Source organism: Candoia aspera, chromosome 1 (genome assembly GCF_035149785.1).
Source record: "Candoia aspera isolate rCanAsp1 chromosome 1, rCanAsp1.hap2, whole genome shotgun sequence".
Lineage (NCBI taxonomy): Eukaryota > Metazoa > Chordata > Lepidosauria > Squamata > Boidae > Candoia > Candoia aspera.
In genome coordinates, this window is record NC_086153.1 from 342,319,457 (window position 1) to 342,341,373 (window position 21,917).

The following is a 21,917-nucleotide window of genomic DNA, read 5'->3' on the forward strand; positions in this document are numbered from 1 at the left end:
TTAAAGCTGAAGCCCCTCTCCACGTTATTCTGTAAAGCTCCCACGGGACAGCTGGGTGATGATATGTTTACTCCTGTCCACCCCTTAATCGAAAAGAAGAAGTCCGGAGCGGTTTCGAACGAAAGGGGGAAAATACCGGACGTAAGGCCTCTGAGTCCAACCCACTGTGCTTAAAAGCCACAGAGGCAGCCATGAAAAGTGAGGTCCTTGCAGGAAAGTGGGAAAGGCAAGATGATCTCACCAGCTTTAAAGCCCGGTCCTCCTCTTGCTTCTTTGCAGAGGTCGGCTTAATTAATTCATGGCTCCCTTGTCTCAGTTCCCACACCCTGGTCCTCCCAGGGGGCTATGCAGGATGCCTCCGCCGGATGCACACTCTTTGCACATGGTCCTTTTCCTGAGCCTCAGTGGGGGTCAGGAGGTGGGAGAAGCAGGAGAGGCCAGTGGGACCCCTTTGGAAGGAGCAAAGCCCCCCAAGGGATGGGCCGGCAGTCCTGCCAGGCTGAGGTCCCAGTGCAGAGGGCCCTCTGCTGCAGCCCTTCCTTGCAGGCCAGACTTAGGGCAATGCCAGCGATTTGGGGGCTCAGGAAGTGTCTGGGCAATGTCCCCCGGGCTCTGTGGTTCCAAAGGGAAGAGTCAAGAATTCTGCAGGGAAAACCAAGAAGCTGGAAAGAGTTTCTTTTCTTGGGAATGGAAAACGTCTGCCAAGGAAAAGGTCAAGAACGGGGAAGAGAGGTTGGTGTGTGTGTGGGGGGGTGTCCCCTCCCAGGCCAACCAAGAGTCTTAAGGGCTGTGCTGTTCTTTCAAGGACCGGGGCCCCCTTTCACAGGCACGCTTGCTTTCCAGCAAAGGCGGAATGGGGACCACGGAGGCCACGCTGCGGATGGAAAATGTGGATGTCAAGGAGGAATGGCAAGATGAGGACTTCCCCAGGTTAGTCCTTGCTGGGGTGAAGGGATGCTCCCTCCCCCTTCCCAGAGAATGAAGGGCTGCAAGCGCCATCCTATAGCAGACATGGGAGGCGGGGGGGGGGCGGCATTCTAGGCAGGCCCCAATCTGAGAGCATTCCCTCTGGGCCCACCATCATTCAGGGGCTTAAGGAGGCATTTCCTTGGCCCTCAGAAATCTCTCTGGTTGAGACTTGAGGCGATCTCGATCTCGGTGGGCAAACAGGCTGTTCTTGCACAAGGCGGCAGCCTGTGCTCCAATCCTCAGAACCATGAGGACTAGAAACTTGGATTTGTTTTGGAAGCAAGGGGCGCTCTTGAAAGGCCGAGCACAGGCTTTGCAGGTGGGCAGTTCAATCCTTGGCATCCCAAGGTTGGTTTGTTTTTAAGCAAGAGATGGAGTTGAAAAAAATATATCTTTTTGAGGCCCTGGATTGCTACCAATTGTTGGTAATTGGACAAACCGTCTGGACAGGTATGAGGGAACGTTCTTGGCAGGGATGCCGGGTGTGGGCAGGTGGAATTTCCTGCATATTTTGCCCACCGGTTTGGCCAGAGGCTTCCAACAACAATCTCCAGAGCGACCCCCACAATTCTTTGTAGAACATGTGGATTTCAGGCCAAATGTCCAGAGGTTGATCTGCAGACATCCTGGCACGCAAAAATTCATTGCAGGCAGGAAGTAGGATGTTAAAGTGGACTTGTTTGTGCAGCCGGTTTTCTACTGGGGCATGCTGTCCATTCTTTTTTCAAGGCATTTTTCATGGTTTGAATTGAATTGCTTTCATTTAATAATCTATTTGAATGCTATTTTTTGTGGAAGGGCAGGATAAACATTTGATTAATAAAGAGGCTGGAAACTAATGGCTGCAGATAGGAAAAGTATTTGGGGCTCCAGCTGAATTGTTATGCCCTTACGATGCTGTCCCTAAGGGCTGTATCTTACTGTATCTTTACGCTTTATTGTTTATTACTGAGCCTGTTTACACAACTGTTATCTTTTAGCTATCAGGAGGATTTTATCGTTGATTTGATTCCATGAAATTCGGAACCTGGGCATTTTCATTGGGAAAATTAAGGAGTTGCATACGATCAAACAGACACCCACTGTTGCCATAGTTGGCTGTTGGGCAAGATTGACTGTGTCAAAAAGGGCTTTTTCAGCTTTGGCAAGTCTCTTAGAGAAGATCCACAGGGACTCTCTGTCCTCTGGACAGTAGCTTCTCTGTCCAGCCCCAGCTGCCAGAGCAGACCGACCATCTGAGAGAGTCTGTGTCCTTTCTTCTGGACCTCTTAGCTGAGCACTGTCTCTGGAAGTCACAGCTGCAGAGGGAACTAAGTTTCCCGGGGATGTGTTGGTCTGCTGCATAGACCTTCTTGTTAGTGGGTGCAAAGGTGGTACGGTGTCTTGCTAAGAACTGGGTTAGCAACCCTAACTTGCCCCAGATCATGTGAGCATGGCTGGGGTGAAACTGGGCTCAGTTGCACTTGTAGCATGTGGTCCCAAGCGGGCCCAGACTGACCAGTCCTGCCCTTACTGTTAGCAGGAAGTGCGGCGTGTGGCACAGGTGTGACTGAAGCTGATCACCTGGCCTGCTCTTTGTTGATCTCACCAAAAAGCATTCAGGTGAAAACTGACTGGGGAATTCTGGGAGTTGAAGTCCACACATCTTCAAGTTGCCACGGTTGAGAAACACTGCTCTGTGTGGTTAGAAAGGATTCTCCTGCTGAGGATGTTGGTCCCGGGAAGACAGTCAGAAGGATGTGAGGATAAGCAAGGAGGGAAAGAAAGTGGAAACCTCTGTGGTTGTTGGGCTGTGTTTCAGCTCCTGGCGTGTTGTGATGCTCCAGAGATGCTCCGGGCTAAGATGCAGGGAGCATGCTCAGTGAGTCACCCCAGGCAGAGGTGACTCATGCAGGCACTGTCTACGGAAGGACTAGAGCGTCATATGATCGGAACAGCCCCCAGTGGGGGGGGGGGTGATCAGCTGGATTTCAGCAGAAGAAGAGTAAAGGGGAAGGGAGGAATCTACAGCAAGTGAAACAGATGAAAATCCAAGACAGGGAATTAGGAGTTAAGGCAACATCAGCCTTTCCTTGAAAGTTTCAACAAGGAAAGAGTCTTCTTTGATTTCTTATTTTTTAATATTTGCACAATGGCTGCCTTTTCTAGCTCTCACGTTGCTGTTGCAGGGAGCAGCGCTGAGGCAACCTGTAAAAGTTTCAGGGCGAGGGGATCCCCCTGTCCTAGGAAGGCTTTGAAGTAGAGCTGCTAGGGAGGCCCCAAAGAACTTTTAAAGCAGGGCGTCTCAGCCTTGGCCACTTGAAGATGTGTGGACTTCATGCTGGCTGGGGAATTCTGGGAGTTGAAGTCCACACATCTTCAAGTGGCCAAGGCTGAGAAGCCCTGCTTTAAAAGGAGGAGGAATGTGATGCATATTTATGTGTCACCCTCTCCATTTTGGCGCAGGTGTGTAGACACTGACGCGAGTGTGAAATAGCATTTGTTCTTGTCTAAAGATAGCTGTGTCTTAAACCTGTTTCATAATACCAAACCTCAGCCTTCAGAGGAGGCTTTTCCTATAATCTAGGTAAATCCGCAGATGATTTTACTTCGGCCGGCTCAGAGGTTCAGGCTTGGCCAAACGTGGGCAGGAGGCTGGCCGCCTCCAGCTTTGTGCAAAATAGGCAATGTCTGGCCTGCTTGATTAGAAAACGGACTGCCTTTGGCTTGCAATATGTCTGGCTCCTCTCGATGAGCTGGAATGAGAACGGGCATTGGAGGCATTCAAGGACACAGGAGCTTTGGATTAGTAGATTTCTAGTAGAAAAGCTAATGAAGCCATTAAGGATTCTAGCAACTGCTGTGTTTCAAATGCGAGCCCTGTTTATAGTGAGATGAAATACCAGATTCTTGCACCCTGCGATGGGGGGCAACAGAGCTGAAGTCAAGTCTCTTGGGCAGGAGGGACAGTTTCTAGCTGGCTCTTGTTTGTGGGGGTGTCCAGAGATGGTTCTTTTTTACTTTTATATCTGAGAACGAAGAAGGTTAGTTGGAGAGAATAGAAATACCCATCGCTTTAAGATGGTTGATTGACTTCTCGGTGGTCACTCAGAGGACTAGGAACGGTTGAGTCGATGTGAGATTTGTTCAGAAGATGCAGGGGATTTCTTTAAAGAGACCTGGCCATGTCATCAGGCCTGGGCGTCCCAGGGGACCAGGGAGATTTGGCGATGGCTCTCCTACTGTGGTTAATATTCTCTATCTATCTATCATCTATCTATCTATCTATCTATCTATCTATCTATCTATCTATCTATCTATCTATCTATCTATCTATCTATCATATTTTTATCACCGCCCATCTCCCCCATACGGGGGACTCTGGGCAGTTCACAATAAAACAGTTTAAAATTCAATAAAAATGAATAATATCATCCCCTCTTGTTTTGTGTGCCTTTTTATAGTTATTTTTTAATTGTGACTGTTTTTATGTATTTATTGTTTTTTAATTAAGTGTTGTATGCTGCCCAGAGTGACTTTTATGTGAGATGGGTGGCTATATAAATATGATCAAGAAATAACTAAGCAAGCAAGCAAGCAAGCAAGGAAGCATGGGGACCTGGCCCCTGAGATGAAATCTGGGGCTGGAAGCAGAGACTGGCCTCATTTCCAAACTGCTTCCTTGGGGGCAACCCCTGCCTAACTTCCCACCATAATCCCCTCTGCCCATCACCACAACGATCCTCTTCCTCCTCCTTTCTCCCTTGCAACTCCCCAGTCTCCCCCCCCCCCCAAGGGGGCTCCCATTTCCATCCCTCAAATCCTGGCTTCTCCTCAGTTCCCACCACCACCTTCTTCCATGCTGCCCTGGACTCGTCCCGCAGCAGCTCCCTGCAGCCGCCCACTCCCTGGGCACCCACTCATCGACCCCCAATCCTCCCGCCCCCATCTCGGGTCTTGGTCTCATCCCTCCTCCAGGAGGTTAGCCCTGATCTCCGGTGGCAACCCATTCTACCGCGTAGCTAATCTCCACTTCTCTTGCCCCAAAAGGCATCTCTCCACCAAGGAATCCCACAGGACCAGTCTTCCAGTAAGCCCCCATACCAGGCTGTTCTTCCAGTCTGGCCTCTGGCTGCCTGTCCCAGAGTCCTCCAGCTCGGTCAGTTCTCCAGTGCAGCTCCTCACCTGCTTCCAACTCCTTTCCTGCTGATGGACCTTCCTTCAAGGTTGCTCAGCCACCAAAGGCAACTGCAGGGGTGGCCCCGTCTCCACTGCCCCGTCCCTTGTCAGTGGCCCAGCTTCTTCAGGTCCCCTGCTTTTGGCCCTCCCCGAGCTCACCTGGTCCACCTCTCCGCCACTGTCCAGATGGCCTTGGGGCCTTCCATCATGGCAGCCCACAGCTTTTCCAGCACATCCAGCTGCTGACCACAGCGCCTCTGCGCTTCTCCTGCCCACCCCTTTTCCTTTTCACAGGCAGCCTAGCTTGGGTTTGAGTCTGAGCCTGAGGCTGAGTTCTTCCACCCTCTTCCATCCCTTCAATAGGCTTTCCCTTCTGTCCTCACAGCCGACCTCATTCCTCCCAGCACCATCTCCATGTATTTGTTTGAAGGCATCATCCTCAGTGTGTCCTGCAGTTCCCCTGTTTAGAGCCCGCAACAGCTGCCCAGAAAGAGCGCCTGACCTTTTGCTTCCTGGTCTCCCCCCTCCCCAATCTCTCATCTCCAGGCCCCTCCCAGAGGAAGCAGGAATGGAGTCCTTGGGAAGCCCATCGGAGAATGTGTTGGGTGAGTAGAAGTCGAGGGTCAGCAGAAGAACTCCATCTTTACCAATCGAAGCCAATATTCGTAGCTCAGGGTTGAACTGTGGAATCCCTGGTGCTCTCTGCCTCCACAACTCCATCTTTGCTTTGTGGAAACAGGGAGGTCCTGAGGCTGTTCCTCTAGTGGGGATGGAGAACCTCTGGCCCATGGTTCTCCTCTGGTCTAGGCCAGATTTGCACCGGAGGGCTTCCAAGGATGGGTCTACCTCTGCACACCTACCCCTTTCCTGGTGGAGGGAGTGTGGGGTGGCCAAGGGCAGTGTTCACCACCCTTGCAAGTGTGTGAATGGGGAGAGGGCAGATCCTTGGGCCACCCTGCTTCTCCAGCATCGAGGAAGGCCCCTGGGAGATGCTCCTTGCTGGGAGCCAAAGACCTGGGCTGAGTGATTAGGCTAAGACAGGCTTAGGGTGCTTTTGGATTCCGTGTGTGGTGAGAACCCAGCCACTTTCTCAGCACGGTGCGTGAGATGATTTACCAGTTTGGGGTCTCTGGTTATACCGGCACAGCCGTTGGGTGTACTGACCTTTTCGCTGCGTCGCTGTATCGAATCCAACCTCTGGGCCTGTTCACTCAGTTGCCCCATTGCAAATAGTTGATAGCCTTATTGAAAAAGATTAAGATTAGGAAAAAGGAGGTATTAATAGGTTTGGAGGATCCAGCATCCTGTGGCAGTATAAAATTTAGGAAAAAGGTGAAATGTATTGTATATACCTTTGTAATATACAGTAAATTGAGACGTAGAAGGATGCTGAAACCAGCATGTCTTTGCATTGTAATAAAAGCAGAGTTTAGAAGCTATATATAAGTGTGTCATATATAAGGGAGGAGATTAAGTAGAATCTCCTCTCCTTAAAACTGATCATAATTTTTAAATTGGTTAACTGTTGACCCCACTCTGCAGTCCTTTAAAATATATTGGACTGCAGTTACATACCACTTGTTCGTTACAAATTTTTGCAAGATTATTACTGCTTGAATAACAGCAATAATCTCACACGTTTCTTCTGGACTGCCTCATGTTTTAATTTTTTGTACTAAAACCCCACAGCTCCACCAAGCTCCTTACGCTTTAGTAATGGGGCTCATCACAAGCGGAAGACACTTGTTGCTCCAGAAATTAACATTTCCTTGGACCAGAGCGAAGGCTCACTCCTGTCGGACGATTTCTTGGACACTCCGGATGACCTGGATATCAACGTGGATGACATTGAAACTCCCGATGAGACAGACTCCCTGGAATTCCTGGGGAACGGGAATGAACTGGAATGGGAGGGTAAGAGATGATGGGTAACCTATTTCTGCTCTGTATCCTATCAGGAGCTGCTGAGGTCAGAACTGACAGTCTGACCAATTGCAGGAGGACATTCAGGTCAGGTTTTCCTAGCTGGGATGACCTTCCAGAAGTGTAGGTGTTGTTGTCAAACTGCTGGACAAATTAAAAAAAAAAAAGCAGTCAGAACGGGGTTTAATTTTAATAAATTTGATGAATTGAAAAGTTATTCCACAACTCAGTTCGATCAGCAAATGCTTGTCTAAACAGAAGTGTTTTTGCCTGCCAAAGGAGTGTCAGCAGAAATGAAGTTAGTCTGGCTTCCCTTGGCAAGGAATTCTGTTGTCCATAGAGCTTTTGTGCACCAGGAAAGCATATTCCAATTAAATGTTAGGAAAAAAAACTTTCTAACAGGGCAATGACAGGGAAATCCCTCATGGAGGGAGGAGGTGGCCTTCCCTTAACTGAAGGTGTTCAAGCAGAGGCTGACCCTGGGGGGGGCTGATCCCCCATCTTTTGGAGAGGAGGTCAGTAGCCGGCCGGTCCAACTGGCCTCGAAAGTCAGCCTGCGGGGTCCCGGGTGCATTCAGTCCTGGACAGTACAATAAACCAGCTCCTTAGACCTTGTGATTCTGTGCCAGGTCATGTTTGCGACTCCTGGCACCAGGGTGTAATGATTGCCCTAGCCCAAATACTCAGACTCACAAGAGGCTGCTGAATGAAATCTGATTTATTAGGGAACTAAAGACAAATACAGAGAAAGCTGAGAATGAGCAAAAGCGCGCCAAATACAAACTTAAACCCTTGGTGCAAACGTATCCCGCCTCCCTCGTAACAGCCCCGCCCGGCACAGGTGCTAGCAATTGTCAGAGTTGCTAGCCTGGGAAAGTAACCTTGAGCGCAGTAGATAATACAAATACATTCCAAAGCGAAGCCAAAAGATAACTGTTCCCATCCTCCCCAAAGAGATGAAAACACGCATCCAAGTAATGACATGCGAAACGTTACGATGCATCAAAGACATTGAAACGGCGAACATGACATACCGCCTCCCTAAAAATACACCTAGGGACCCGGCTTAGTGGGGTAAGCAGAGTGGAAACGGGCCACTAAGACAGGGGAAGCCACATCTGGTGCAGCGACCCACTCTGGATGAGGGAAATGTTTCCACCGAACTAAATATTGTAAAGTATTGCGAAGGCGTCTAGAGTCCAAAATGTCTTTAACTTCAAAGTGTTGCTGACCGTCAATCATGATGGGGGTTGGCGGTGGAGGTTGGCGATGCCAGCGGTCAGAAGGAATAGTCGGTTTGAGCAAACTGCAATGAAAAACAGGGTGTAAGCGTTTGAGGTTATGAGGCAAGTCAAGTTTAAAAGTCACAGGGTTAATCTGAGTGGTAATCGGGAAAGGACCCACAAATTTAGGCGCAAGTTTCTTTGAAGGTTGTGAGGACTTGAGGAACTTGGTGGAAAGGTAAACCGAGTCCCCGACTTGGAATGCAGGCTGGGGGGCTCGCTTTCGATCAGCATACAGTTTATAATCCGATTGTGCATCAGCTAATGCCTGTTGAATCATTGGCCAGGAGTCTGCCAGTTGTGTTGTCCAATCATCTGGAGTGGCTGATCCTGCAGGAGGTTGCGGTAGATCAGGGATAGGTACAAAGTCTTTACCCTGGGCTACCCGAAATGGGGTCTGGCCAGTGCTTTGATGCACTGCATTGTTGTAAGCCACTTCAGCAAACGGTAGGAGGTCTACCCAATTGTCCTGCTGATAATTCACAAAAGCTCGGAGGTACTGCTCCAGAGTAGAATTTACAGCCTCAGTGGCCCCGTCCGTCTGAGGATGCCAAGCCGTGGACAGGGCTTGTTTCGTGCCCAACAGTTTGAGGAACGCCCGCCAAAACTGTGAGGTAAATTGTGTACCTCTGTCCGAAATCAAGCGGGAGGGACATCCGTGTAGCCTGTACACGTGTACAAGAAATAGGCGAGCCAATTGACGTGCCGATGGAATGGACACGCAAGGGATGAAGTGAGCTTGTTTGGAGAAATAGTCTTTGACCACCCAAATGACCGTTTTGCGTTGGCTGGGAGGTAGCTCTACAATAAAGTCCATGGAGATTTCCTCCCAAGGGGAAGAAGGGGCGGCCACCGGCTGCAGAAGGCCCTGGGGCTTGCCCACCTTGCGTTTAGACATTGCACAAACAGTGCAGGAGGCAATGTAGTCTTTGACATCTTTACGTAATGTGGGCCACCAGAACTGTCTCCGAACCAGGTGCAAGGTTTTTACAAACCCGAAGTGACCTGCGAGTTTGTCATCGTGTGAACGTAGTAACACATCTTTTCTGAGGCTTTCAGGAACATAGAGGCGGTTAGATTTCCAAGCGAAGCCTCTGTCAAAAGTAACACTGTCTTTATTCGCAAGCAACCAAGTATCCGTTTTCAGTTCTTTTAGAAACTTTTGTTGCAACTGGGAGGGAATTGACAAAGCGCTTGGCTGAGCAGCGTCCGTGGTGGGCGGCTGCTGCGCGCGCGTTTGGCTTCGCGTCACAGCCTGCATGCCCAATTGGGGCGCCGTCCATAGGGTGCTAACCACTTCTGGCGCTGCCCCAGAGTCCTGAGGTTGCCTTGACAAGGCATCAGCCAAAAAGTTCTTTTTCCCCGGAATAAATTTCAATTGAAAATTGAATCGATTGAAAAATTGAGCCCAACGGACCTGTTTGGGGCTCAGTTTTCGAGGGGTACTAAGAGCCTCCAGGTTTTTATGATCAGTCCATACTTCAAAGGGGTGATTTGCGCCCTCTAACAGATGCCGCCAAGCTTCTAATGCGGCTTTGACTGCAAATGCCTCCTTCTCCCAGACATGCCAACGTCTTTCAGTCTCGGAGAATTTGCGGGACAAGTAGGCACAGGGCTTGAGGCATCCTGTCCCGTCTTGTTGCATCAACAATGCCCCAATGGAATAATCGGAGGCATCTGCCTGTACTACAAACGGCTTTGAGGGATCAGGATGCTGTAAAATGGGCTCTTTGACAAAAGCTGCTTTTAGCCGCTCAAACGCCGTTTGACAAGCAGGCGTCCACCGCAACAGCGCTCCGGGATTCTTGACTCTCCGAGTATCTCCCACCCCTTTTGTTCGAAGCAGTTCAGTTAATGGCAAGGCAATCTCAGCGAATCCCCTTATGAATAATCTATAATAGTTGCTGAACCCCAGGAAACTTTGAAGTTGCCTGCGGGTGCGGGGACTTTCCCAGTCCATGATAGCCTGCACCTTTGCAGGGTCCATTTCTATGCCTTTATCTGAAATTCTATACCCCAAGTAGTCAATTTGGGTTTGATGAAAGGCACATTTAGACAGTTTGGCATACAATTCAGCTGATCTGAGTTTACACAATACTTTCCTTACCAGAGCTACATGCTCTTCCATGGTTTCAGTATAAATCAATACATCATCCAAATACACCAGTACCCCTTTAAACAGATGTTCATGCAGTACCTCATTGATTAATTGCATAAATACCCCAGGGGCCCCAGCCAAACCAAACGGTAACACCTTATACTGGAAAGCTCCCAAGGGGCAATTGAATGCAGTTTTCCACTCATCCCCCTCCTTGATTCGTACACGATAGTAGGCTTCTCTTAAATCAAGCTTAGAGAAGATCTTTCCCTTGGCCAGATGTGACAACATGTCTTTGATCAATGGCAAGGGATATTTGTTGGAAATTGAGACGGCATTTAATCCGCGGAAATCGGTACAAAGTCTCAATGTCCCATCCTTTTTTGGGCGAAAAAGAACCGGCGCCCCCACCGGTGAATTCGCCGGCTCAATGAATCCGCGCGCCAGATTTTTGTCCACAAAGTCTCTCAACAGAGTCAGTTCCTTTTGTGTCATGGAATAAAATCTTTGGCTTGGGCAATTGGGTGTTGGGCAGCAGTTCTATGGCACAGTCCGTTTTTCGATGGGGGGGCAACTGGTCGGCTTCCTTTTCACCGAATACATCAGCAAACATCCTGTACTCGGCCGGCAAGCCTTCCAGAGGAGGGGCCGGGTAAGGCGGAGTCGCAGCTGCCGCAACCCCCACCATCTCCTCTGGGGCACCCTTCCCCTCGGCCGCTTGATAAAACCCATCCCTAAACGTGATAGTTCGGTAAACCCAGTTTATTTGGGGGTTTTGCTGTACCAACCAGGGTACTCCCAACACCACCAAGGGCCCCCCCACAGGAGCCACGACAAAAGACAACCCTTCTTGGTGGCTGCCCAGTTGCAAGGCTACGCGCCCTGTAAAATGGGTGACCGGTTTGCCCCCTGCCATGGACCCATCCAGCTGTGTAAACGCGATGGGTCGTTGTAAAGGGAAAGTGGGTAGCTCCAAAGCCGCTACCACGTCGGGGTGCATAAGACACCGGGAACACCCCGAATCAATCATGGCCCATACTTCTACAGTCTTGGATTGGGAGCCCAATTTCAATTTCACCGTGAGAATGCGGTAACTGCCACTCACCGATGAAGGCTCGCGCCCTTCCTCTACCACCTGCCCAGCGGCGCCCTTTAGAGCAGGTGGCTGGCGTTTCCTGCCGGCTGCGGGATTTCGGTCTCCCCTTCAATGTCGTAGAACATCACGTCGTCTCCCTCGGTTTCAGCCACCGCGGCTTTCTGCTTCCTCGGCAATGCAGGGGACTTCGCCGACGGTTTTCCGGGTCGCTCCTCTCCCTTTGCCTTCGGGCATGCTGCCACTCGATGCCCCTCCTTACCACATCTCAAACACAAGCCTTTTGCGTACCGCTTCTCCCGCTCCTCGTCCCAGGGTCGTTGTCCCGGTTTCCCCCCGGTGCTCGATGGGCGGCTGGGTTTCACCTCCCGCCCCGATTTGGCGGTCTTCCGCTGGGCAAAGATCTCCTGGGCATGTTCAGCCCTCCCCGCCAGCAGGATCCATTCGTACAGCGTATAGGGGTCATCCCTCCCCAGGGACCAGCGCAGCACCTCTGTGTTCAAGCCATCCTTGAATAGCTCGATAATGGTTGCTTGGGACCAGTCATCCACCTTTCCAGCTAGCGCTTTAAACTCCAGAGCATAATCTGCCACTGATCTGAACCCCTGCTTGAGTTCCTTCAGGGCTCGCTTTGCTCTCTCTTTTGCTAAGGGGTCCTCGAAGTGTTGTTTCAACGCCCAGAGGAACTCATCGAAACTTTCCAGTTCAGGCGCTTCCGACTGGCACATCTGGACATACCAGTCTGCCGCCCTCCCCTTCAGTTTGGTGGCAATGGTGATGATCCTTGCCTTTTCCGATTGGAAAAACGCCCCCCATTCTTCCATGTAAGCTTTCGCATTCGTCAGGAAGAACGAGAGTTTGGTCGGGTTCCCATCAAACTTGACAGGGAAGTCTCGCATTCCACCTCCCGCCACCGGTGCTGCCGCGGCTTGTGCTTCCCTGGCTCGGGGCGGCACGGGGCCCCGGGGCGATCGCCCTGGCGATGCTGCGATTTCCATCTGGACCGACTGGTCCCCTTCGCGCCTCCGCACCGCCCGTCGCCGTTCCGGGGTCAGCCCCTGGGAAGAAGGGGTTGAATGTCGCTGGCTTGATTCTTCCCGGACCTCTCGCAACGAGGTCACATCCAAGCTCAGCTGTTTCAATATAGCCTCCAACGAATCCATTTTGGACTCCAGTACTCGGATCCGATCCGGAGTGGGTGAGCCCTCCGTTGGCTGCACTTGCACCACGTTGGGGGATAATGGGTATCTCTGCCTCCATGATGGGCCCCCCGCTACCGTGGCATCTCCTTGGGTCTCATCCCAGGTGAGCAGCTCGCCCGGAGAAGTTACGGTGGTCTCCGGGGCTGTTTTCAGCCCCCCGGCTTCACTCTCCGACTCGGAGCTCGCCTCTTCTCGGATGGCTGACAGCTCCCCACCTTGGGAAGGTCGGCCGGACTGCCTCACGGTCGAGTCCGGTTCCCCTTCTTCCATCATCATTATGTCGGGTTCGGTCATCGCAGGCTCTCTCCCTCACAGGGTTAGACACTTGTCTTTCCTGGACAGGGGCCAGCGGAGTTAGGATCTTAGATTCTCAGCTTTATGTAATGATTGCCCTAGCCCAAATACTCAGACTCACAAGAGGCTGCTGAATGAAATCTGATTTATTAGGGAACTAAAGACAAATACAGAGAAAGCTGAGAATGAGCAAAAGCGCGCCAAATACAAACTTAAACCCTTGGTGCAAACGTATCCCGCCTCCCTCGTAACAGCCCCGCCCGGCACAGGTGCTAGCAATCGTCAGAGTTGCTAGCCTGGGAAAGTAACCTTGAGCGCAGTAGATAATACAAATACATACCAAAGCGAAGCCAAAAGATAACTGTTCCCATCCTCCCCAAAGAGATGAAAACACGCATCCAAGTAATGACATGCGAAACGTTACGATGCATCAAAGACATTGAAACGGCGAACATGACACAGGGTCACCTTCTGGATTCTCCTTCTCAGATGACACTCCCGTGGCCACAGCCAAAAACATGCCTGGGGACAGTGCAGACTTATTTGGAGACGGAGGTGGGGAAGATGGCGGTGCCCCCAACGGCCGCCTGTGGAGGACCGTCATCATCGGGGAACAGGAGCACCGCATTGACCTGCAGATGATCAAGCCGTACATGAAAGTGGTCACCCATGGAGGTGAGGGCTCAGGCAGCCTGGAGGCCCCGGGGGGCTCCAATGGGGAGTCCTTTGGGGAGGAGGGAGCGGGTCCGTCAGGCGGTGAGTGCCCAGGGAGAAAGGAGGAGGTGGGGGAGTCCCACGGCCGACGCAGCGCATCAGTTCCCTTGATGCCTCTGTCTCCCTCAGGTTACTACGGGGAAGGCCTCAACGCCATCATCGTCTTTGCGGCTTGCTACTTGCCAGACAGCAATCTGCCTGACTACCATTACATCATGGAGAACCTCTTCCTGTGAGTGGCTCTTCCTGTGTCCTGCAAAGAAGGGGAGGGCATCTATTTTTAATTAATCAATCAATCAATTAATTAATTAATTAATATTTATTTTATTATTCAAATTTAATTACTGCCCGTCTCCCCCAGAAGAGGGACTCTGGGCGGTTTACAATAAAAACAAACTACGACCATGAAATGTTAAAATCTCATTTTAACCATGAAATGTTAAAATCTCATAAAAATCAGACACATTACAATTATTATAAAATGCAATGAATAAATATAAAATCCAAGAGGCTAGAAAATTCCAAGCTGGTGGGAGGGACTCTAGGGTGCGAGCCACCCCCAAGAATGGTTACCCCCTTTCCCGCCCCAGGCGAGACGGCAGAACCAATTTTTTTTTTTTATCCTGCCTTTATTATTTTTATAAATAACTCAAGGCGGAGAACATACCTAATACTCCTTCCTCCCCCTCTTTTCCCCACAACAACAACCCTGTGAGGTGGGTTGGGCTGAGAGAGAAGGACTGGCCCAAGGTCGCCCAGCCGGCTTTCATGCCCAAGGCGGGACTAGGAGTCTCAGCCTCCTGGTTTCTAGCCCATCACCTTAACCACCACAAAAAAGGCCGTAAACTCGGGTCAGATGTTGCTTCGCTTAGCAGCCGAAATTCTGGTCCCAATTGTGGTTGTTAAGTGAGGACTACCTGAATATTTATTTTTCTCTTTCCACTCTCTAAAAGGAAAGTCACAAGTTCTTTTAATGCAAGTTGTTCCTTTTTTCTTGACAACACACTGTAATAAACTGTCACAATATATCTAAAAGAGGCTTTCTCAACCTCAACAACTTTAAGACGGGTGGACTTCCACTCCCATAAGTTAGGGAGAGGCCCGGATCTAAAAGGACACCCCCAACCTTGCGTCCTTTGATAGACCGATATAGACACGCTTTTTCCTAACTCCAGTTTCTCTGTCTTCCGGCCGAAAGGTACGTGATTAGTAGTCTGGAGCTGCTGGTTGCAGAGGACTATATGATTGTGTATCTGAACGGCGCCACTCCGCGGAGGAGAATGCCGGGAATCGGCTGGTTGAAAAAGTGCTACCAGATGATCGACAGACGGTAAGGAAGGGCTGGATTCCGCAGAAACGGGCCGTTGGTTTCCACCTGCTCCGCTGAGGCTGGAATCGCCCTCTCCCTTCGCTTTTTGGTGCAGTTGCCACGCACTGTCCTGACTCCCGGGGGTCGGTATTTTCTCGCATTTTACTCCCTCTTTTTAAATACGGTTGGCCTGGAATCCTGCCGCAAACTCACCTCAGAGCAAGGCATTTTTAATCAGGACTTTTGGCAGTAAATTAAAAAAAAAGAAGAAATTCTTCCTTTTGCGCCCAGCATCAAATGGAAAATCATGCTGTGCTAGGAGTCAAAGACAACTTGATGGCACATACAGGTAGTTCTTGCTCAATGACTGTTCGTTTAACGACGGTCTGAAGTTACGACGGCCTCTGGTATAGTGCTTTACAACCTATACTCACACTTAGGACTGTCACAAACTATTGTGCCACCCCCCACAGTCATGTGATCACAATGCAGGCACTTGGCAGGTGGCTTGCATTGAAGACTGACTGCAGCTTCCTGTGGTCTCGCGATCGCATGATTGCTGGTTTCTGGCAAAACAAGTCAATTGGGGAAGTTGGATTTGCTTAATGACCGCAGCGGTTTGCTTAATGACCGTCGTAAAAATGGTCATAAAATTGGCTCTGGTCACATGGTGACTCACTTAACGACTGTACCACTTAACAACCAATTTTTGTCTAGAAGAACTGGAGGTGGACTAAGACAAACCATAGTCTCAGCCGCCACAGCTGCAGCGTGGGTGCAGTTTAAGCAGGCTTGACCGCGGCCTGGATGAGCTTTAATGGCAATTCCAGGTCTAAAATTGTAGGGGGGTGTCCTATGCTGGCTGGCGCTGGCAGGCTGCCCCCTGCTGTCCAGTCTTGGAGGGGGGTCCTTTTGCAAGTCCCCCCCTCCCCCAGGATGCACCTTAACATCAACCAGTTCTGCATTTTCAGGGGTAACTTGCCAATAGAAGTTGGAGTTCCTTGTATCCTTTGGGGATGGTCTCAAAAGAGGTGCGTTTTTAGCCTGAATAAAAGACCTTTTAGCACTGCATATTTGACAGATGTTTTGCAGTTATAATTGCTATCCTGAATTTTACAGAGGACAGCTTTCTACAAATGGCATATAACTTTTTAAAAAAAAAGAATTAAGCGTGAATACTGCGGATATGTACATCTAGCCATCCACATTCTTTCCAGAGACAGAAAACAAAGCAGATACAGCCAGCCCTGGAGTTTAGTGGGAGCGATTTGAGGGCCATTTTTAATTTTATTTATTTATTTATTTATTTTTGGGTGCCTTTGAGCCCGTCTTGATTCCTGGCGACTGCAGTTTTCCTGGCAAGGCTTTTGCAAGTGGCTTGCCACGGCTGCCTGCTCCCTGGGGCTGAGAGGGAGGGGCCGGCCCAAGGCACCCGGCTGGCTTCGGGCCTAAGGCAGGACTCGAACTCAGGTCTCCCGGTTTCCAGCCCGATTCCTTAACCGTGACACCAAACTGGCTCTCTTTTAAGTCTCATAGTGGTGCAGAATCATTGCGTCACTGAGGTACAGCTGCTCTCCCCTGGCTTGTTCTAAGTGCATTGCCTCCACTTTTCACAGGTTACGGAAGAACCTGAAAGCATTAATAATCGTTCACCCTTCCTGGTTCATTCGCACGGTGCTGGCCATATCCCGGCCGTTCATCAGGTAAAGGACGAAAAGCTGGAGCGAAACCCAGTGAGACAGGGTTGAAATGATTGCTTTCTTTGCGTCTCTTGGTTTGGCTACGTCAAGTTTAGCTCTTTCCTCCTGCCCTGCATGGTTGCGGAAGTCCTGGAGCAACACCCACGTGTTGCCGTTCAGCTTTCTCCAACCTCTTAGACCTGTTGGACTGCAACTCCCCTCATCCCTGGTTGCCTGGAACCTCCAGCCAACATGGCCACTGGCTGAGGATTATAGGAGTTATAGCGGGCACTGGCTACGGCAAAATCTTAGCGATAGATACAAATGGCCTGAGCTAGGATCCGTGAGGGGGAGTTAAGCCAGAAGCTGGCCACCAGTTGGTGGCTCTGCTTGGTTGGTGCGTAAAAATGAAATCTGCCTTTCAGCCAATCCGCCTTTTTGTGGTCATGTAGATTCCTGGCAACGGTATGGGAATCGTGGGCCATCGCCCTCTTCGGGGGTCTGAGCCTCGTCTACGGTGCTAGGATTTCATCGGGGTCTTTCGTCCAGGGGCTCACCGGGTCCACCCTTCCTTAGATCATTCCAGGTGGACACCACGCTGCTGTCTGCCTTGGCTGGTGATTTACGGAAGGGAAACGCCAAGCCTCTCGTCCAGCGGGGAAAGAAAAGCTTTCCTTCCTGCGTAGAATGAAGTGATCAGCGTTTCTCTCCGACAGCCCTCCTAGCCCTAATGCAGGATTTCGGCATCTCTGAAAGCAACTGGATCCCCGTGGCTTTCACACAGATTAGCATTACTTGCAACGCCTGTAAACTAACAGCTATACAAGACCCTCCAACGAAAGCTCAACTAGGGGTCTGTGCTGATTATTTCTCTTCTAGTGTGAAATTCATCAGCAAGATCCAGTATGTTCATACCCTGGAGGAGCTAGCCCATAATATTCCCATGGAGCATGTCCAGATTCCAGATTGCATCCTGCAGTAAGTGTTATATTTTGAGTTTCTCAGAACCCTCACACTCAGAAAGATCAATTTTCCAGCTTCCCCCAATTCCTTCAGCAGCTGGTTTCTCAACCATTTACTATGTACAGGTAGTCCCCGACTTACGACCATTTGTTTAACGGGAGTCTGAAGTTACAATGGTCTTGGAACGGAAGCTTTACTGCCTGTAAAGCACTTCTGAGTGTTGCAAAATGTCGTACCCCTCCATGATCACATGATCGCATTTTGGGTGCTTCATGACCGGATCGCATTTATGACTGGCTGCAGCATCCCCCGGTCACGTGATCACATTTTGGGACATTTTTTGCTGTTTTCTGGCAAAAAACACCCATTGGGGAAACTGGATTTGCTTAATGGCCACCGTAAAAATGGTTGTAAAAGCATGAATCACGTGGTGACTCGACTTACGACCGCAATGACTTAGGAAATTCCAGTCCCAATTGTGGTCGTAAGTCAAGGACCACCAGGCATCGTTACCACCATCATCATCATCTTGCAACATAGGGCTGAGTCTCCTGTGGAATATCTGATCCACTCAGTATTAATCACTTGGTATTTCGTTGTTTGGCTGAGGTCTTTTGTACCAGGTTCTGCCCAATTTTTTTAAAAAAAAGAATAATCCAGGCAAAGGGAACAGAAGCAGCATCTGGGGGGTCCTCTCCTGCCTAGAGGGAAGGGGGCGCTTTGCCAAGGAGATGCCCATGTGGCAGGGAATCCCTGATGTCCTCCCTGCCTTTGCTGTAGGTTCGAAGAGGAGCGAAGCCAGGCCAGAAAAGAACGGTAAGGTCTCCTTCGGTGGGTGAGGAGGGAAGGAGTGGGGTCCCCCGGATTCACTGGGGCAGCCACTTCCGGGAAGGGAACGTTTCAGGTGGCCCTGACTTGTTTCATTCCAGGGCAGAAGGAGCGAAACAGGACCCGGCTGAGAGAGAGAGGTAAGCTTCCCCCGTTGCCATTCACCTGCGGCATCCCCTCTCTCATGCCGGAGGTAGTCAGAGATCAGCCAGACATCCAGGGGAGGTGGGGACCCCCTTTCCACTCCCAAAGGCTGTTCAAAGGCACTTGAGCGGCTTTAACCTAAATCCAGTTTCGGTCTGATGTGTGTGGGAAAGACCCTGGGAGACAGGCGAAGAGACGCTGCCAAGGGAATGGTCCGATAAGAGGCAGCTGAGCCCGCAGCTGCATAACGGGAGGAGAAAGAGGCTCAGAAGGGACCCTCCCCAGTTTCTCGGGCTGTAGAGAAGATGGTGGGAGAACTGTACCTTCAGACTTGCAAGATTCTGTTAATGTAGCCTTACAATAAAGTAGAATTAGTTCCTCTGGTCCTGCTTCCTGTCTGGTCTACCTAGCAAGGCTGACATTAGCCACTCCACCCGCCCGATGAGGGGAGATGCAGATCCCCAGCGCTTCTGCCTTTGAATAAAATCGGTTCGTTGGAAAAGGGGCTCCCAGACTCCATCGGATTCTTTTGCCACTGTAGTCAAACGGGGTTCTCCTCCCACAGGACAAAGGCTGGGGTGGCGGGAGGAGCGAAGTCTGGCCAGCTAATGTCCCCGTGGACTTAAAAGCTGGATTGTTCACGTTCTCCTCAGTTTCCATCCGTTTCGAGTCCATCAAGAGCCTCCTGTGGGATGTGTGGCCCATCTTCAGGCTGTTACGCTTGCAGGGCTTAAGAGTTACCTTTGCATGTACCATAGAAAAGGGCTCCCCAAGGCTGATGCTTTGCTTAGGTACAGAAGGCGACCTCCAGCAACTAATTAGTACTGGCAGGAAGTTGGGAGTTATCTAAATTCTTTCTGCCGTGTCTCCAAATAACTTGCCACTTCAAAGGTGTGTGTGGAACATTAGATTCTCTGCTCGAGGCCTCAGCGTGTCTGGGGCAGCCCTTAGTAACTGTGGCGTTTAAAGAAATGAATGCACTTTATAACATTTGTAAATACTTTGCCTTCCGAAACAGGGCTGCCCTTCCTTCAGAAGATCAGGAAACAAGGTTTGGATTTTGTTCTTTAAATTAAAATTCACCTCTTGAAGTTTGGGGATAGTTGTTGCTTTTAGGAAGTCACAACCACGAGTCCTCGGCTAAGAACCAAGAAACTCCTTGGGGTGTCAACCAAGTATATGTATATTCCTGGGGGTGGCTCGCGCCTTAGAGCCCCTCCTGTCGGATTGGAATTTTTATAGCCACTTGGATTCTATATTTATTTATATTGTATTTTATATTTGTAACTTGTTTTTTTATGGGATTTTAATGTTTATTGTTATAGTATTAATTTTATTGTAAACCACCCTGAGTCCCTCTTTTGGGGGAGATGGGCGGTAACAAAATTTGAATAATGGGGAATACTTATTTGCTTAACAGCCGCATGATTTGCTTAACAACCATGGCAATTCGCTTAACAACTGCGGTAAAAATGTTCATAAAATTGGGTCTCGTCGCGTGATGCCTCGCTTAATGACCGCATCACTTAATGACCAAAATTCCAGTCCCAGTTGTAGTCGTTAAGTGAGGACTACCTGTAAATAGATTGGATGGCTCCAATTCTGATTATCCTATTTTGCTGGTTGCTTACACTGTTAAGCTTTGTAATGTAAATTGTAGTTTGCAGTCTTCAAATATTAACTCTGCCTAATTTTCTCTTTCTTCCCTACCCCTTCTAGCATGTCATGAATTGAGGTGCAGAGGCAGATGGCGCTGAAGGAACACCCGACCTGATGTATCACCCACCATAAATGCCCTTCCTGGTGTTCAGACCTTGCAAACATCTCATCTTCAGCCCATCAGAAGAAGCAGCCCGCTGCTTCCCCACTCCCAAGGCAAAGCCGGCTAGAGAGATTCCATCACACACAGGAGTTTGCAAATGACTAATTCTTTCCAGGAAAGGCACTGAGCACTAAAGTTTCCACTGTGTGGCAGAGATATTCTGCAGCATCCGTCTATCCAACTTTGGGATACGATGGCGTCTTGTCCGAAAACGGAGATCTTGATTTTTACACAGCAAGGCTTTTCCTGTAGCTGCTGCAGGCCAGCGTAGCAATGCCAAGGTGGAAAGCACATATTTCTTACCAGATAATTGCAAGAAGAAATGCTAGTCTTGTGCATCGCTGCGTCAGGAACGGCTTAAGATGAGCCTTCCTCCTTTCGGATGCAGCCGGGGTGGCCTTTTCCAATAGACCTGGAAAGTCTATCCACGTGTCGCCCCCTTAACCCTTGAACCGGGGACCTCGTGCTGAAATCCCACGCAGCAAACGGTGCGAAAGAGAATATTCATCACAATCCTCCTCCTGAAGGGGTCTCTCTCGTGATCCTAAGTGCCCCGGCAGCAACGAACATCCTTCAACCGTCAGCATCACGCAGCAAATATACTTACGGCTTTGACTGCCTTTACGACTCTGGACAATCATCCCCTCCCTTTGTATCCTGATGCGACAGAATGTGCAGACAGACCCAGATCTCGTAAAGCAAGGGGAAAAAAAAAAAAAAGGAAAGGAAGCAAACTTAAAACAGCCAAGCCAGAAAAGGCACACATTATAACAGGATGTAGGTTTTTCTTAAACAAGAATCACATTTCAGCACGGTTTTGGTTTCCAGCACAACAAATGTGAGGAATATCCAGTGTGAATAAGAACTCTGCCAAAGGGGATTGGGGAGAGAGGCCCCAGATCAGAACCATTTAGCAGCTTAATGATCAAGGGTGGGCTTGAAACCCCACTAAGTTTGCAGCCACTCACATCACTCGCTCACTGAAAATGGCACAGGAAGATCTTTCTCTCACCCACATCTCTTTGAATTGTCAGTGGTGTTCAGCGTTCTAATATCGGTCCAGTGAGCTCAAGTTGCAGTATTTGCTGTATGATTCTTGCACAGCTTCTTGCTGAAATGTTACTCCAATCCATGAAGTTGTAAAAGGGGCTCAGGCAAAGAAAGGAAGATACAGGTAGTCCTTGATTAGTGACTGCCTTTTTAGTGACCGTTCACAGTTATGATGGTGATGAAAAAGTAACTTTACGACCAATCCTCGCATTGACGACCTTTGCAGGTCTGTAAAGCAAAGGAAAGCTGAAGTCAGGTTGTAAGCACAGTCGTGGTTTTACTTAGTGACCGCTTCGCTGAACACCAAGTTGCCGGCCCCCCTGTGGTCGCCAAACGAGGACCACCTGTAATACTTAACCTAACAACAGAAGCAAACAAAAGGAGAATT

At 49.8% G+C, this 21,917-nt stretch overlaps 1 protein-coding gene across 1 annotated transcript; it reads left to right on the forward strand.

Moving 5' to 3' along the window:
- The first annotated feature begins 840 nt into the window (after positions 1-840).
- On the forward strand, positions 841-21,455 carry ATCAY (ATCAY kinesin light chain interacting caytaxin). Its single transcript, XM_063290994.1, has 12 exons — positions 841-930; positions 5,674-5,732; positions 6,817-7,041; positions 13,510-13,695; positions 13,864-13,966; positions 14,933-15,064; positions 16,660-16,746; positions 17,602-17,700; positions 18,466-18,501; positions 18,615-18,653; positions 19,676-19,708; positions 20,377-21,455. The coding sequence occupies exons 1-12, from the start codon at positions 854-856 to the stop codon at positions 20,384-20,386; spliced, it is 1,086 nt and encodes a 361-aa protein (XP_063147064.1). The 5' UTR covers positions 841-853; the 3' UTR covers positions 20,387-21,455.
- Positions 21,456-21,917: the final 462 nt, after the last annotated feature.

Excerpts from the sequence above, each read along its gene's own strand:
- ATCAY (XM_063290994.1), top strand. The coding sequence starts at position 854 with ATGGGGACCACGGAGGCCACGCTGCGGATGGAAAATGTGGATGTCAAG. Across the intron at positions 13,967-14,932 it reads ATCATGGAGAACCTCTTCCT|GTACGTGATTAGTAGTCTGG; the intron begins GTGAGTGGCTCT and ends TCCGGCCGAAAG. Across the intron at positions 17,701-18,465 it reads ATTCCAGATTGCATCCTGCA|GTTCGAAGAGGAGCGAAGCC; the intron begins GTAAGTGTTATA and ends CCTTTGCTGTAG.